Below are 17269 nucleotides of genomic sequence, written 5' to 3' on the forward strand. Positions count from 1 at the left end.
GAAACACGGTTTCCTGTGCCACTGACAACAGAAGTGGACAAAGAAGAACACGCAGCAAATAGACATAGAGAACAGAAACTGGGGTGGGGCGGGGGAAGGGGAGAGAAATAAAATAAATCTTAAAAAGAAAAAACTACAATGAGATATCATTTCTCACCTATTAGACTAGCTGCTATTAAGGGTGATGTATGACCCCGAGCGTGGGACATGATTTCCAGGGACAAGCCTCCCTGGCACTGAGGCATTGCCATCAATCACTAACTGGTGACGCGATTAGAAAAAGACCTTGAACAAAAGGGGGATAATGGTAACAACAAATGAGTTTATATGGCTAAGAGTCTTCAAAAGAGTTGGGAAGGCATCAGAGGGGTCGTGCTTATGCATGTCTCAGCAGGATCTAAGAGACCGCCAAAGTAGATACAACCCCAGGTACTGGTGCTCCTGAGGGCTACGGAGACTCACAGGTTCTATGGTCATGGCAGATGGCTCTGGAGTTCAGTGCCTTTTCAGTGGGGCCTACTTTGTAATTTGTGTTCCTGAGTGTGATGGAGTTGGATTCAGATATGACCTTTCTACACATGCCTCTTCTGTCACTTTTACTGAACCTGTGGTTGACACTGGGGTTGGTGTATACTCAGGAGACTTGAATCTCTGGACTGGCCATGTGCCAGCTGAGCCCTGAGCCTCAGCAGAGTTGCAACTCCTACTCTGCGGTTCATTGGACTTACCCAGGTCAGGTAACAGGGAAGTGAAGATGGTCAACCACCACACCAGGGAATCGAGAGTGCCTACAACTGCAAGCAGGAGAATCACTTTCATCAACCATGTGGGATCTAAGCCCCCTCTTGATTTAGAGGTGGAATGGACATCACCATCCCAGTATCCACAGGATGGAGGAACAAAATATGTGGATTAGAATGGACTTACTGGTATTCTACTGTAGAACTACTGTGACTCTAGCAATTGAAGAAACTGTATCATTGATGTGGAGACAGTGGCCATGGTAGTTGTTGAGGGCAGGGAGAGGGAAGAAGAGATGTGATGTGGGGGCATTTTTGGGACTTGGAGTTATCCTAAATGATACTGCAGGGACAGATGCTGGACATTATATATACTGCCATAACCCACTGAAGGTACTTGGGGACAGTGTAAACTACAATATAAACTATAATCCATACTGTGCAGCATTGCTCGAAAATATAGTCACCAAATGCAATGAATGTGCCACAATGATGATAGAGGTTGTTGATGTGGGAGGAGAGGGGTGGGGTGTGGGGTATATGAGAACATCTTGTATTTTTTTAGTGTATTATTTTTTGTGATCTATGTATCTTTAAAAAAAAGACCCCTGTATGATGTTATGTATGTTTATTTTGTAAGTTCACAATCTTCATCATACACTTATTGTTTATAAGTGTTCATGTATGAATGATATACTTCAATAAAAAAAAGTGAAAAAAAAAAGTCAGAAAACTGTAAATGTTGGAGAGGATGTGGAGAGAAAGGAATGTTTATTCACTGTTGGTGGAAATATAGAATGGTACAGCCACTGTGGAGGTGTTCGGCAGTTTCTAAGGAAGCTGAATATAGACTTGCCATTGGACTTGGCAATACCATTGCTAGGTACATAACCAGAAGAACTGACAATAGTGACAAAAATAGATATCTGCACACCAATGGTCAGAGCAGCGTTACTCATGATATCCAAAAGTGGGACACCAACAATGCAGGTGTCCATCAACTGATGAATGGAAAAACAAATTGTGGAGTGTACACACAATGGAATATTATGCAGTGGTAAGAAGAAATGAAGTCATGAAACATATGACAACATGAATTAACATGGGGGACACTGTGTTCAGTGAAGCAAGCCAGACACAAAAGGAAAAATAATGTATGATTGCCCTATTATGAACTAAATATATTATGTGAAATATGAATGTATTATGTGAAATATGAATATGGGTAGAATTGCACACATAACACCACTTTGAAGCTGAACAAATGCAAATTAATACTACAAAATGTTAGTATCTTACAAAAAAAACACTATACTAAGTGAAGGAGACCAGACACAAGGTACTACATATTGTATGATTCCATTTATATAAAATATAAATATAAATCAATTTGTAGAGATGAAAGGAGATTAATGGGTAGTACATAGGTCTGAGGAAGGAATGCTAAGGGGTGTGAGTCTTTCTTTATGGAGTAATGAAATTGTCTAAAATTTTTGAGATGATGAATGTGCAACATTGTGATTATACTAAAACCACTGATTATGCACTTTGGGTAGAATAGCCAGAAATAGCAGCTATGTACAGTGAGGGAAGCATAGAGAGATTGAGAGGTGAGGAATTTTGTTTGTTTTTTGTTTATTATTATTGAAATAATGAAAATGGTCTAGTAATGACAAGTGATAAATGCACAACTATGCGAGTATACTAAATACCATTGATGGTACACTTTGGATGAACTGTATGTTTTATTAATAAGTATCAATAAAATTGATTTGTTAAAAATATATATATAGTAGAAGAGTAGATGAAAGGCATTGTGAAGAGATTCACGTTACAAGCTAAACTGCAGGCTGCCTAATTTGCAGGAGAGAACCCTGAATAAGTCAGCTGAGAGGAGTCCTCTTGAGGCTGGAACAAAGAACAATGTATGACCTCAGAAATTATTCTTTCAAAGGATCCACAATTTGAATGTACTAGACTGTACAACAAATTTATTTCACAGGGTGTTGTTGAAAACAATTGAGTCATCAACCACAATTAATGGAGCTTAATAGCTGAATGTGGTCAGCCCTTCCAAAACCTCCTTCATCTCAGAGTGATCCTGGGCATAACCAAAGTGGTATCTTCCTGAGATGCAACATGAGAAGCTTAGCACTGTGTGGGTGGTGGTGGTGGTGGTAGACGCGCCACTAAACTAATCCTCCCAGTCACTAAAAAAAATGGATAACTTCCAAGTTTATATCTAATTACACAGAAGGGTTCAACTTTGTGAAATTTCACTGAACTAAATACTTTTGATTCATGCATTCTTTCATGCAAATGTTATACTTCAATAAGATATTAAAAAAAAATTGTTGTGATGAACTCTTTAAGAAGAGTCTCATCCTTAACATATCCAAAAGCAAACTTCCCCCTAGTCTTTCCTTTCTGAGAATATGGCAATTCATTTTTCCAGTTCTCAGGACCCAAATCTTAGGGTCATCCTTCACTCCTCATTTTCTCTTAACTCCACATTTAATCGATCAGCATATCCTGTCAGTTTTATCTTCAAAATATACCCCAAATATGAATATTTTTCACCACCTCCACCACTCTCACACGGTATCTCAACTGCAAGAGCCTCCTAATTTGTCTCTCTGCTTCTATCCTTGCCATCTAACAGAGTGATCCTTTTAAAACATAGATCACATGATTTATTCTTGTATCCCAAATTTTAAGTCAAATTTAAAGTTCTTACAATAGTCTACCAGATACTTTGGCCCCAGCCATCTCTCTGACCTTATCCCTACCATTCTCCCCATTGCTTCACTCCATTCCAGTCACCCTGACTTGCTATTCCTTAAACACCAAATAGGATTCCCTTTCAGAGTTTGAACTTGCTGTCTTCTCAGTCTGAAACACTCTTTATCCCAAAACTGATATGGCTTAATTCCTTACTTTCTTCAGGTCTCTCCTCAAATGTCACCATCATCATCAGAGAACGTTTTCCTCATCATCTTTTAAAAACGCAATACTTTCCTCCTTCACTCTCACCATCTCTATGCCCATTATCATGCCTTAAGTCTCTTCACAGCATGACCATGTCATATATTTATGTGATTATTGTCTTTCTCCCCAATCCAGAATTGAAGTTTCATGAGAGCAGGGACTTACCTGTTTTGTTCACTAGCATTCCCAGTATCTACAACAATGTCTGGCATAGGGCTAGGGCTCAATAAATATATATATATTTTAAAGATTTATTTATTTATTTCTCTCCTCTTCCCCGCCCGGCCCCAGTTGTCTGTTCTCTGTGTCTATTTGCTGCGTCGTCTTCTTTTGCCTGCTTCTGTTGTCAGCAGCACGGGAATCTGTGTTTCTTTTTGTTGCGTCATCTTGTTGTGTCAGCTCTCTGTGTGAGCGGCACCATTCCTGGGCAGGCTGCACTTTCTTTCGTGCTGGGCGGCTCTCCTTACGGGGCATACTCCTTGCACGTGGGGCTCCCCTATGTGGGGGACACCTTTGCGTGGCAGGGCACTCGTTGTGTGCATGAGCACTGAGCATGGGCCAGCTCCACACGGGTCAAGGAGGCCCGGGGTTTGAACCCCGGACCTCCCATGTGGTAGGTGGACGCCCTAACCACTGGGCCAAGTCTGCCGCCTCAATAAATATTAATCAGTGTAGTTGAATTTAACCCTGTCTCCATTTGATCCTTTTGAAATTCTATTCCCCTTTTCCTTTAACCAGTCTTCTCTTTCACTACCTCCTAAATATGGGCTGGAATCTGTATATAGAAAGTTTCAGAAAGATATATTCAGGTAAAGGTTACCTTAAACTTCAAACTAACAAAAATCAGTATATAGTGAAAAAGACTAGCTCTCTGCAGAGTAACTTAAAGAGGTTTATAAAAGCTTTGCTTATCAAAGTAAGGTGTTTTCCTATTTCTTAGAAAGAAATCAGCATACTCAGGCATGACTGGAATGTAAATTATCTAAGGCACTGTAGTTTCTTAAATTGTTCTGAATGAGCAACAGGCTATTTACAAATAAGTAGAACTCCAGTGACACATTAAAATGGCAATCCTATCATTGTTTGAAATCTAAATGAAAAAAAAATTAAGGCACATTTGATCCATGGGTTATAAACAATCTTTCTGATGTAATGACAGATTAATTTTACTTTTGTCCCCCCAAACGCATGAGCACCAAAATTGTCAAAGAAAACTTAGTATTTAGTAAAACAGAAAGGAATGTAAAAATTAAGGAGGGCAGTAGTTTTCAAAAGGAAATCTCTGAAATTAGTTTACTGCAAATAAAACATACTTAACAGTAAGGGCACACTCCTGATACACCTATATACTAATAAATAACAGGTACTCCAGAAATGGCAGCGTTGGAAACAATGGGTGTTAAATAAATTAAAGATACTTCAGACACAAAGGAGAAAGCTAAACAATAATTAAAGAATGAAAATAACCATCTCCATCACCATAACAGACAGGAAGAATGAAATGAACAAAACCAGGCACAAGTTTTTCCCCAATGTTTTCATCAGGTGGTTTTTTTTGTTTTGTGTTTTTGTTTTTTCCTTTAAGCTAAGGCACTGAAGTATATGTGAAACAACACTGTTAAATGGACCACAGAGACTTCTGAAAAGATGGAGCAGATGTGGAATTATTAATCTTATAGATAAAAACTGACAAATGTCAGCTAACATTTAGTAAGCATAGCAGGCACTATGCAAAGCATTTACAAGCATTAGCTCATTGAATTTTACAATGAAGCGGATACTATTATAATCCCCATTTTACAGATGAGGATAGAATCTTAGGTTAAGGAACTTGACCAACTTTGCACAACCAAGAATTTGAGCCCACCAACTCCAATATGATGGTGGGAAAGCAATGTATTCAGTATTTTTTGCACTGCTGCTTTGTCAGACGCAACCACCCTTTCCAGACTCACATAATGAATATATAAGGAAGAATGTTAAATTTGTTAATAATTAAAATGTCAGCGACCATTATCTCTTTACCCGGAAAACCATAAGCTGTGCCTCTAGACACCAACCTTGCCAGTTCTCGCGAAGAAAGATTCTGGTCTCTGCAAAACGTTTCATTTGAACACTCGCGTTTAGGCAAAACCTTGTCGTCTATTAGAAGTCGCCCCCGCCCCACACCCACGAGGTCTTGGGGAGTTTCGGTCTAGTCGCTTGAATTTAGCAACCAGCCACTACTCCTGCCTATACCTGTTCCGAACCGCACGCTTGTCACCTTTTCTAAGCCCCTGCTCACTCTTGGGGAAGGGAGTCGAGATTGTTGACAACTCCCTTGCCGTCCCTGCGGCCCACTCACCCCCTTTCCCCCGCGTTTGGAGGGTTGGAAGTTAGCTCTTTGGGGGCTGAAGTGGAAAGTTTAATCAAATCCGGGCTCCTACATCGCCGCAGCTTCCGGGCACTTACCCCTTGTCCGGGTCTGGACCCGCCGGGGTGTCTGTCGAAGGCTGAGTGGCGCCCGAAGTCCTGAGCCCAGAGGCCCGGCGGCTTCGCCTCCGCGGCTGGGGCTGCTTCTGAGCCGCCAGCTCTGGCTCCATGGCGTGGAAAAGAGGGGTGGGGCGGTGGGCCGGATGCCCGGGAGACCGGGAAGAACGGGCACCGTGCCCGACAGCTTTTGGAAGGGAGAAACGTTCCTGTCAGGGGAAAGCCACCGCCGCCACCTTTATCCGGGGTTTGAAAATGGCGGCTGCGAAGGGACCAGCCAATCAGGGACCAGCCAGGGGTTGCTAGGAGGCCTGGAGTCCCGCCTCCGGCCCAGATGTTTAAATAGAAGCGGTAAAGGCAAGATTGTAAAGTGGAACTTGCAAAAACCCGCAGATTTGTGGGTGGATTTGGATTTAAATCGGATTCCATCGCTAAATCCTCTAGTCTTAAAACGCGGTTTGGTTATTGATCATATATGCACGCTAAATTATTCAAGTGAGCTATGTCTCCAATTACCAGAGATAATGGAAATGTGTTCTCAGGGCTGTCTCTAGGGAACCAGTGAAATCTAATTGTGTCCTCAGGTCTCCTAAAACCGAACAGTCTCTTCTTAGTTAAGCAGAGTGAAAGTGCATTTATTTTCTGCTTATAAGAAGGCAGCAAAATTCACAGCATAAGGAAAGGTCCTTTAAAAAAGAGAGACAGTTGATAAACTTAAAAAAAATTATAAATTGCTTGACATATGTTAAAGCCTTTAAAAATAGCCTGTTCTTTGGTACTATAATTCTACTTCTGGGAGTTTATCCTAAAAGGGGGTGGCAGGAAGTGTGTGTGTATGTGTGAGAGAGAGAGAGTCATATAAGATAAAGATCTACAGCTTTATACCTGAAGATATTAAGGGCATTGTTTTTCATGTCAAAAAATTTTAAAGATAACCTAAAAAAATGGCGATGGGAAAATGCCTAATTATGGTTGATCCATTGGAAATATTTTCAGCCAATAAAAATTATCTATAAAGTGCATAATAAAGTATTATAATAGGCTATTACAATAGGATAGTATAATTTTATATAAAAATGTAAATATGGAGGTATATTCAGCATATTCAGAATTATGGATTACAAAAAATTACACAGAGGAAAATATGAAGCCAACGTATTAAAATGTGTCTAAGTTATCAGACTTTGGGTATTTCTAAAATTTTCGTCTTTCTACTTGCTCATATTTTACGTTTTAAAAAATAATGAGATACTGGACTTGTTTTGCATTTATATCATGAGGAAAAAAACTTTTTTTCTTTTTTTAATGGTAGGAAATTAGAGAGTAAGAAGCCTTTACATGAGAACCACCCCATTCCATCTTATCCTTCCCTCCCTCAAAGTTAGAGAAGTATTGCTTTGTAGCAGTTAGAATACAATGATACAAAATGAGGCCTAAGGAGTTGGGGTCCACCCAGACACAGCTTGACAAGATACATGCCTATAGATGGAACCATGTGAAACTGCTGACATTTGACCCTTTTTAACCTATAGAAACAGTGGTGTCATATTTTCAACCTAATACTTTGGTGACATCCTCCAAATCACTGTGTCCTCAGCTCTGCAGGTCCTGAAACTGTTTTTGAGGATGTTATCAGAGGTGGCCAGTCCTTTGGGGACTTATGAGAACCAACTCCTGGTGACAGATAATCCAGAGTGTCACTGTGGGGGATCACAGTGGGAGGCATCTCTTTCCAGTTATCAGAACACTATTGTTTTTAGGACACCCCTTTCCAGTTAACAGACATTTACTATTTTGTTCAATTATTCACAAGTAATTTTTGAATTCCTACTATAATATCTGCCAGGCCCTGTGCTAGATACAAGAGTAATAATGACTAGAAGACAATTTTGCATTCAAGAAAATTTCCTGGTACCATAGAAAGCAGAGCAAAGGAAAGTGGACTATTTGGAGGGTTGGTCATTGGAGACATGGGAAAGTCTGGTGCAGTGTCTTGATTCAATAAGAAGTAAACTTTCTGCTGGCCTGAGGACCCCTGACCCCAAATTTAGTGTCTTACTCTGCCTAGGGCAATGCCAAATAAGTGACTGATAACTGTTCTCTGAATCCTCTTTTTCTCAGCTTGTGCAATCCACCCCCCTCTTCAGGACAGGGGTTGAAAAATTGATTAGGTTTCAGCTTTAATATATGTAACCTTCCTAAACCTCCATTCCCTCATCTGTAGACTGCGGGTATGTAGGGTGGGTAATGATAACTCCTGTACTCAAATGGATTATTTTTTTAAATAAATCTGATGTTTTTCCACTTGCCAAGTGTGGGAGTTGGGGGAATATTAAGGAAATCATAAAGAGACTGCTTGCCAGAGGTAGGAGACTATAGGTTGGGAAGTGTGCCGTGGTGTGCCAGGGTGTGCTGGGGTGCCAGGACTCTGGGATCTGATCTTGCTTGGACAAGGAGATGCACAAGGATGGGAGATGACGTGAGTTCCAGAGGACTAGTTAGTGGGTCCCTAATGGTGACCACTGGTGCTGCCCAAGATTACAGTGGGTGGGGAAGGCACTAGCTGTCCCTTGGGGGTTCCTAAGGGGAGCCAGTGCCAGGAAGTTGGATTTTCAGCACTCACTGGGACAAACACTCACCAATCAGAGCTAGAGCTGGCCCCTGAGGCTTCCTTTGTTGATGGTTTGAAGGGATATAGCAAGGGAGTCCCCAGGAGTGCAACTGGGGTGATCTAGGAGAGACTTCAGGGGTCTCTGAACAGCAGCTGTTGACCAACTGGAATGGAAGTACTTCAATTTGTTAATTATCAGTGTGGTCATATTGGTATGTACCAACCATTTAGAACTGAACTTTTAGAGGAAAAACCCTGGGAATGCACAAGTCCTCTTGCCAGTTCTGTTTTCTTTTTATTCTCCTGCTTTTAAGACTCTCATTTACCACTCTGCATTGTAAATATTTCAATTATTTCATTAAGGCCTCAGACTCATATTTTGCAGAAAGATGTTGTTAAAGCTACAGAAGCTCTGATCTGTCTTAAGCTACCAATGAGAAGGTTCCTTTTAGGGTAAACTTTTTTGAAGAAAAATATTCAGTCATCTTGTCTGATAAACAGAAGAATATTTATAGACACAATTGTGTAGAATATTGGAAATCAGGTTTGTCCCTTAAAATCTGTTACCATTGGGTTAATGATTGGGTACGTATGTGGTGTTTGTGTTTTTCTTTTTCTTTCTAACTAAATTGATTTGCTTTCAGATATTTTGATGAGGGAAATTTAAAAAAATCTAAAACTGGAGTATTAGCTCTTGGAAAAAAGAATGAAACTTCAGAAGAAAATTGTGGAGCCAGAAAGAGGCCTTATTAAGGAGAAATAGACTGAGATTAATATCCTTCATGCTTAAACTATCTTACTAAGAGGCCATTGAAGGTTTAAAATGCGGAATTATGTTAGCAATGGGGGAGGAGGTTGGAGGAAGGGAAAGGGAAGGCTAGGGTGAGTAGGGTGGGACTGACAATGGAAGTGATTGTGGCACCCAGGGCTGCCAACAGAGAATTATCAAAGAAAACGTCATGATAAATGTCAGACCATCCGTCACTCGGAATAATTTCTCAGAGCTGAAAGAAGTAGTTTTTTCCAATGAACTGATAGTCCATATTAAAAAAAAAATACATATGAAGGAACTTTGAAAAAAGGGAAATTCTTAACTGTAAACATCACACTTTATCACCTGGAAGTTGTTTCACTCTCTTTCAGGACCTGAGGACCATCACCAAGAGACCTCTCCAGACTCGAAATTTCAATAATTATTATTTGTGGACATTTTATTCCTTTAAGACATATTTTCAGAGAAAAAAGAAATTATTGAAAATATGAGATTAATTTCTTAAATTATATTACCAAGGAGAGTTTTCTAATTTTCTTCGGAATCCCTTGCAAATCTAAGTTAATCATAGCTCCAAATGAAGTTAACAATTTTAAAAACATTAATGAAAAATAGTCAGTTTGTCAGTGAACCAGATATGAGATACTCAAATTGTTTGAGTTTGCTAAAGTCTGCCAATGCAATATACCAGAATTTATTGACTTTTAAAATGGTATTTAGTAAATTAAAAGCAGACAATTCCATCTTCAGAGATGCCTTTTGATTACTAAATAATAAAATTACCACATTAAAAAACTTAATTCAAAAGAAGACTAGAAACATTTACAGAATTGACCGCATAGTAGAATATAAAGGAAGTTTTAACAAACACATAAGGGAAAAAAATCATAGAGTATATTCCAGAGAAAACAAGAAAATCTCCTAGAAAATCCCCTTACGTTTGGAAGTGTTGGTAGTAGAGGCCCAAGAGGTAGAGCTAAAAAGGGCACTTGCTTGGTTTGCTCAACTGCATCTAGGAATCATTTGAAAATTATTTAAGCCAAAGATATTCACCAATTACTCATGCAATAGAAAAACATGATTTCATGTTGCAACAAATTTTACTCATATTCTCTCCTTTTCCCCCACCAAATGATGCTTAATAAGATCTTTTACCAGTGGAGGATTTTTAATATAGTTATAAGTTGGAAGCAGATTTGGATAAGCTCTAATTTACTTATCTACATTTGTGCAGAAACTTTATCACAGGTTTTTCAGCTCAACACAGCTACTTTGAGACTAGAGAACTTAATGAACTAAAAAGAGGTTATACTGCTTGAAGAAAGTTCTCAGGTATAGTCATTTCCTGGCTGTAGGATAAAGTTTCCATGGGATGCTTATCATTCATTTCCACAGGGTAGTGTGAGCACTGAGATCAGCATGGTAAGTGCCACCGCAGTTTGCAGATGGCGGACAGTGTTGCTTCGCTGTTGTAGCAAAGTTTACTCTCATTTTTGACCCTTTCCTCCACTGAACAATTTAATAAATTCTTAATACGAAAAGATGATTTTACAGAGTTATTTGTTTCTTTCAACTTCCCTGTGAGTTTGAAGCAGATTTGAATAAGTTCTAATTGACTCATCTGTAGTTTTGCTTCTTTTACGGTAAAGCTGAGTTGATTTGGAATCATTCACTGCCTTTAATTGAAGCACTGAAGCAGTAACCTTCCTTTGGTTTTACATTTGTTTTAGACCTGCTGTATTGGTTTTCTGTACAAATGGATTGCCTCACTTTTCGTTAAGAACAGAGTTTTGAGGACTTCTGACCCTTGCTTCCATTGCTAAGCTCATAAATGTATTGCAGGATAAAGTGTGCAGAATACTGTTTTTGTCCTCTACTGACTTTGGCTCTTCGAGTGTGATAATAAATATAATTACCTACAATATTTCTATTTTGGGACCACCTTTTTAGATTCATCTCCCCTTTTAGTCTCTTATGTGTGAGTCACAGTAATCTTTAGTATCTTAGTATTTTTAGTTCTTAAATGGAAGCAAGTTTTCCCATGGATTTTCCAGCTTTGATCCTCATACCACTGGGCATTTTAAGTATGTTTAAATACTGTTTTGCTTATAAAAATTACGCCTACCTACGTGAAGGATCTTTGTAGCAAAGGAAATGTAGTATATCTTGATTGTATTAATGTCAACTGCTGGGTGTGTTTTACTATAGTGTTGCAAGATGTTACCATTGGGGGAAACGTATAAAGGAAACATGGGATTTCTATGTATAGTTTCTTACAACTGCATGCGAATCTACTTTTATCTCAAAATAAAAAGTTTAATAAAAAATTATACTTTTCCTAGTAATTCAAGTAAGCTTTTCAGCATTTATTAATACACTGTGACATCAGTATTAATATTTAGTTGGCACTTTATGATCTTATAGTGTTTTATAGACTGACTAATGTTTTCATAGATAGTTGGGAAAGGAAGGAAAGGCTAGGAGATGAATAATGTAAAGCAAGCTTTGCATACCCCTGGACAGTTATGTTATAAATTTAACTGCATCTAAAACCAGGAAGGCCAAGATTGATTCTTGGCTACATATTCCTGCTGAGTTCAGAAAGAACAGCATCACTCTGATGTCTAAACCGCTTGGATAAAAGACCGATATGAATTGGCTTGTCATGTTGGGGACTGTTTTTACTGTGAATACTGTGAGCAAATACCATGTGTGCATTCCGATTTTACTTAGTGGGCTAGAGGACTCAGCTATAAACAGCTAAGGAAGGTTGCTGGTGAAAAGAAATCTGCATGCAAACTTTTTAGATTGAGAAACTGTCATGTTATAGAAATGCACCATTTTTTTTTTTTTTTTAGTTTTACCTGACTCTAAGGAACCATGTGTTGATTTCATCACCATAGTTGATGTATTTAGATTAAGTCCAACAGTAGGCGAGAGGGATGAAGAGTGTGCCTCGCAGAAAAAGGTGTTAACAGCCTGTTTAGAATGACTGTATTGTTTTGATTTTTATGTACCAGATAGAGGTTCAAAAATTAGTTGGTAGTAAGCAGAGTGCTTTTTAAATTAAGTTTACAGCCTTTGACACAAGAGACTGAGCTATGGAGAGAAGACACCAGGTGGAATTACTACATAAGTAGTGATTTTTAACTTCTCATAAAGCAAGGCAGTCTCCTTCTGAATAATGGTGTCAAATACAAGAGTTACATGCCGCTGAGAATGAGCAGAGTTCTCGTCAGATGGCGGGGGTGTGACCGGCCAGAGCTCCCTCCCTGAGCGTGGGGAGGTTTCCGGCCAGTGACTGACCTAGGAGAGTTGGGGTTTTGTGTGGTGGGATCTCAGACGTTGGGTGAGTGCAGCCATGGAAGACTTCAGGGTGGCCTGTCAGTTTATGAGGTCAAACTGAGAGAGCAGAAAATAGGCTCCTTACAGGGCAGGCCCCCTCCATTCACCTGCTCCAGGGCCACTGACAAGCAAAACACACCATTATTAAAATCAGCCATTGATGCCACTTTAGATTTTTTAGGATTTAACTTTAGCTTTTTCCTTTCCACCTCTTGGAGGAGTATACATTTATGTCTGTTTCAAATTGCCAAAAAAGGCGTTTGTCCTTAAAAAAAAAAGTGAATTTTGATTTAAAAGTGAAATCTATACTCCTAGGGTTTTCATACAGTGGGCGGTACAGACTGGTGAGGATAGAGGGAAACAATAAAGTTTAAGCAAGAAAAAAAATCATTTACTGCCCAGATTTAACAGCAGTTAATATTACGATACATTTTCTTTCAGATTTTTCTATGCCTATTTTTAAATGTATTTAATCTCATATTCTATATAATTACGTTTTTTACTTAATATTTTATCATAAGCACTTTCCGTTTCACACAGTTTTTTTGGTAAACATTTAAGGGCTACATAACTTTCCATTGAATTGATGTGCCATCCTCTAAATGCCTAACAATAGGTGAATGGTTAAGTAGGTTGGTTCTTGTTTTTTGCTCTTATAAATATAACGCAGTAAATGCCATTGTAGCTAAATCTTTGCATTTAAGATTATTTCTTCCTTTTGTAATCCCTTTGTTTAGGTTGTTTGTGTACATAATATCTAACAGGTGTCTCAGGTGTTATTTAAACTGAAGTCATAAAAATTGATTTATATGTAACCTTTCATTGTGCTTATTGCAAACTTTTGCCCAGTTTTAGTGTGTGTTTGTTGTGGTATAGAAGTGTTATATTTTTGGGTTGTTAAATCTATTGCTTTTTTCCTTGGTAAATTTTCTGTTACTTTTAATATTAGAATATCCATCCTTATTCATAGACCAGATGAATAGTAAATATAAAATCTTAAGGCACAAAAAGCTAAGATTTTAAATTGAACTGCAATAGTTTTTAAGATGTGACAAGGCTACCCATTGGTTTTGGTTTCTTTTTCTTTTAAATAACTAGTTAAATTTATTTTGGGTGAGTCAACCCAGAATATGTAGTCTCAACCCAATTCTTAGCCAGGTATACAGTAGTTGCTTAATTTATCTAGTTGGAAGAAACCTTTTAATGGATTTGAGTCCTTGGTTTCAATTGTTCCTGAAGCCTAGCTCTACCCTGGCCTTTGTTTCCCAGGAGAAATTTTTAATTAGCTTTATATTAAATTTCTCTTGTTGGCTTAAGTTTGCTTGGCTTCTTTGACTTTTAACCAGAAGTGTTGAGTAACATAGGTCATCTCATCTAAGAAGGCCCATTCAGTTATAATTTACTATGGCTTATTTCAGAGGGAATGCCTTTCCATTCCCATTGGCCAAGCTGGCATCCAGATTGGGGGTGCTTTTTGGAAACTCAATTGCTTGGACTATGGAATCCAGCCAAATGGCATCATTCTTGACAGTACAAAGGATCAGTTGGCAAATGCTAAAATGCAGCATACAAATACATCTTTCAATACTTTCTGTGAGAAAAGAGCTGGGAAGCATGTACTCTTTATGGACCTGGAACCAACTCTTAAAGGTAATGAAAGTTTAAACTCCAGGCTAATCAACCATCCATAATCAAAACAAACAAATCAAGTATCAGTGGGTGGAATTATCAGATTATACTACTCTATGTGAATAGGACAATACCGTCCTTTTCCAACTTTAAAGAATCACTCAGTGGTCATTTAGGGTAATTAACATGATAAACATACCCAAAGGGAAGATGAAGTTAGCCTTCATTTTCTTTATGATGAAACTATTAAAATCGTGTTAATTTTTTCACACACATCTGCTGTAGCAGAACACTAAATCTTTTCTTGGATTTGAGAGCCAGTTGCTGGATGCTACTGGCTGAGTTGGAAAATTTGGCATTACTTGTTTATAAAGAGTAGAATATTTGAAAAATTTTTTAAAGAAGCAAAGAGCTGAATAAGTCTTCTAATTGCCAGGAAGATCAATACACTTTTGTGTTTATTAAAAGCTGACTTTGTAGGGGAAAGAATGGAGGTCACGGTACAGGACAGTGAAAGTATTGGCAAAAGGTTAAAGAGCTGAATTGGGCGAGTGCACTGACCTCGTCCCACCCTCTGCAGATGGGATTCGGATGGGGAGTACTCTTTACTCTTCCACCCTGAGCAGCCTCAGCGGAAAGGAAGCTGCTGCAAACAATTATGCCTGAGGTCTCTACTTGGTGGGGTCAGAGACCATCTACCTTGTGCTGGAAAGGACCTGAAAGCTGCAGTGGCTCCTCTTCTCTTTAGATTTGGCCAGGCCTAAGGCGCTTCTGATTCATCAGCAAGACTCCTCCTAGGTTATCATACATCTGCTGTAGCAGAACACCTACCACCACCACCCACTATCACCTCCATTGCCACCCAGCCTGTTCACCTTGGAGCATCAGGGTGGATGCTCACAGCTGGTGATGTGTCCTAAATTTGACTTTGAATGCGCTTTGCTATGTAGGAAGGACGCAAGAAGCCTTCTCACTTACTGCCGTAGCCTCTATTTACCCTGGACACTGGACGGGATTTATCTTGCTGTCAGGAACTCCCACATTTTTAGAGAGTAACCACTGTTTGTAAAGTTACAGGAGACACTCCCTACTGGAAATTAGTTACTTTACTCACCAACAGTCAATTCACCTTTATGCACCTGAGCCTGGTGAATCCTTTGCCTAGTAAGTGTTTTGGTGTTTAGTACAATCACCAGCCATGTTTTTTAAACCAGCATAGAGTCGATTGAGCATAAAGGGATAGACACTTCATCTAACTGTGAAGGAAAAATTCATTTAAATATTTCTTTGGCGGAGGACTTGGCTCAGTGGTTAGAGCGTCCGTCTACCACATGGGAGGTCCGCAGTTCAAACCCCGGGCCTCCTTGACCCGTGTGCAGCTGGCCCATGCGCAGTGCTGATGCGCGCAAGGAGTGCCATGCCACGCAGGGGTGTCCCCCGCGTAGGGGAGCCCCACACTCAAGGAGTGCGCTCCATAAGGAGAGCCACCCAGTGCGAAAGAAAGTGCAGCCTGCCCAGGAATGGCACTGCACAGACAGAGAGCTGACACAACAAGATGATGCAACAAAAAGAAACACAGATTCCTGTGCAGCTGACAACAACAGAAGTGGACAAAGAAGACGCAGCAAATAGACACAGAGAACAGACAACTGAGGTGGGGGGTGGGGGGAAGGGGAGAGAAATAAACAAATAAATCTTTAAAAAAATATTTCTTTGGTCCTTTCCTTTTCTTTGTTATTGAAAAAGGCATTGCTTTAGATCACATACAGATGCATTCATGAAGAGTAGTGACAGACGGCTGTATGTTTACTCTTTGTTTATAGTGAAATTCCAAGGAGCTCCTCCCCCCCCCACTCCAGAAGTACCACCCAAGTATATTTCAAAATAGACCCATTTGCAGTAGGATTAATGGTAAAGAAGTCCTTTCTGAAAATGTTTTGGGGGGAGCTTGTTGTATCCTACCATTACTGCTGTTTGTGGATTTATTTGATTGAGTTCTCAAATTCCATTTATCTTCCCCCGGGCAAAGTAGTACAATGGATTCCGCGGAGTTTTGATTTTCCAGAGCTTTCGAAGGAGGCACTGAATCAGGATTTACATTTCTCTTAATGGAGCAGCTCTCCATAGAATATAGAATATAAGTTGGAGTTCTCTGTCTACCCAGCCCCCAGGATCTCCACTGCTGTAGTGGAGCCTTACAACTCCATCCTCACCACCCATTCAACCACGGAGTACTCAGACTGTGCCTTCACGGTGGACGATGAGGCCGTCTATGACCTGTGCCATGGAAGCCTGATGTTGAACGCCCTTCTTATGATGACATCAATAGGCTGATAGGTCATGCGGATTCTTCCATTACTGCTTCCTTCTGGTTTGAAGGGCCTCGGAATGTGGATCTGAATTCCAGACCAATCTAGTACTATATACCTGTGTATATAGTAACAACATAGTAATAATAAATACAGGAGTGACCCAGTAGGATAAAGGACTCCAAACCTTAGCAAGTTCACAGGGAGCAGTTGCTGAATAACACTGATAGACAAGGAAATAGGTTCATTGTTAGTACTGCCTCATTTAATTTGTTGTGGAGCTCATAGTTTTGTCTGATTTCATTCCTTTGAAAAAAAAATCTAATCAAGGAAACTCTATCTACCAAGTATATAATGGTTTGAAAAGAAAGTACGATATGTTAACTTCACATTGGTTTTCACCAGT

At 39.5% G+C, this 17269-nt stretch overlaps 2 protein-coding genes across 2 annotated transcripts in view; one reads left to right on the forward strand and one right to left on the reverse strand.

Annotated features, from left to right (window-relative positions):
- NET1 (neuroepithelial cell transforming 1) overlaps positions 1 to 6461 on the reverse strand; it is a 52296-nt gene extending 45835 nt beyond the window's left edge. The window contains exon 1 of the mRNA XM_004477373.5: positions 6180 to 6461. Coding sequence (XP_004477430.2) covers positions 6180 to 6310 — 131 coding nt within the window. The 5' untranslated portion in view covers positions 6311 to 6461. The remainder of the gene's footprint in view (positions 1 to 6179) is intronic.
- A 6480-nt stretch (positions 6462 to 12941) lies between these two features.
- Positions 12942 to 17033, forward strand: TUBAL3 (tubulin alpha like 3). The gene is given in 7 exon segments (XM_058282328.1): positions 12942 to 12956; positions 14344 to 14575; positions 15135 to 15336; positions 16620 to 16685; positions 16687 to 16835; positions 16838 to 16948; positions 16951 to 17033. Coding segments are annotated over 7 exon segments (858 nt in total).
- Positions 17034 to 17269: the final 236 nt, after the last annotated feature.

The sequence above is a fragment of the Dasypus novemcinctus genome, chromosome 20 (assembly GCF_030445035.2).
Source record: "Dasypus novemcinctus isolate mDasNov1 chromosome 20, mDasNov1.1.hap2, whole genome shotgun sequence".
Taxonomy (NCBI): domain Eukaryota; kingdom Metazoa; phylum Chordata; class Mammalia; order Cingulata; family Dasypodidae; genus Dasypus; species Dasypus novemcinctus.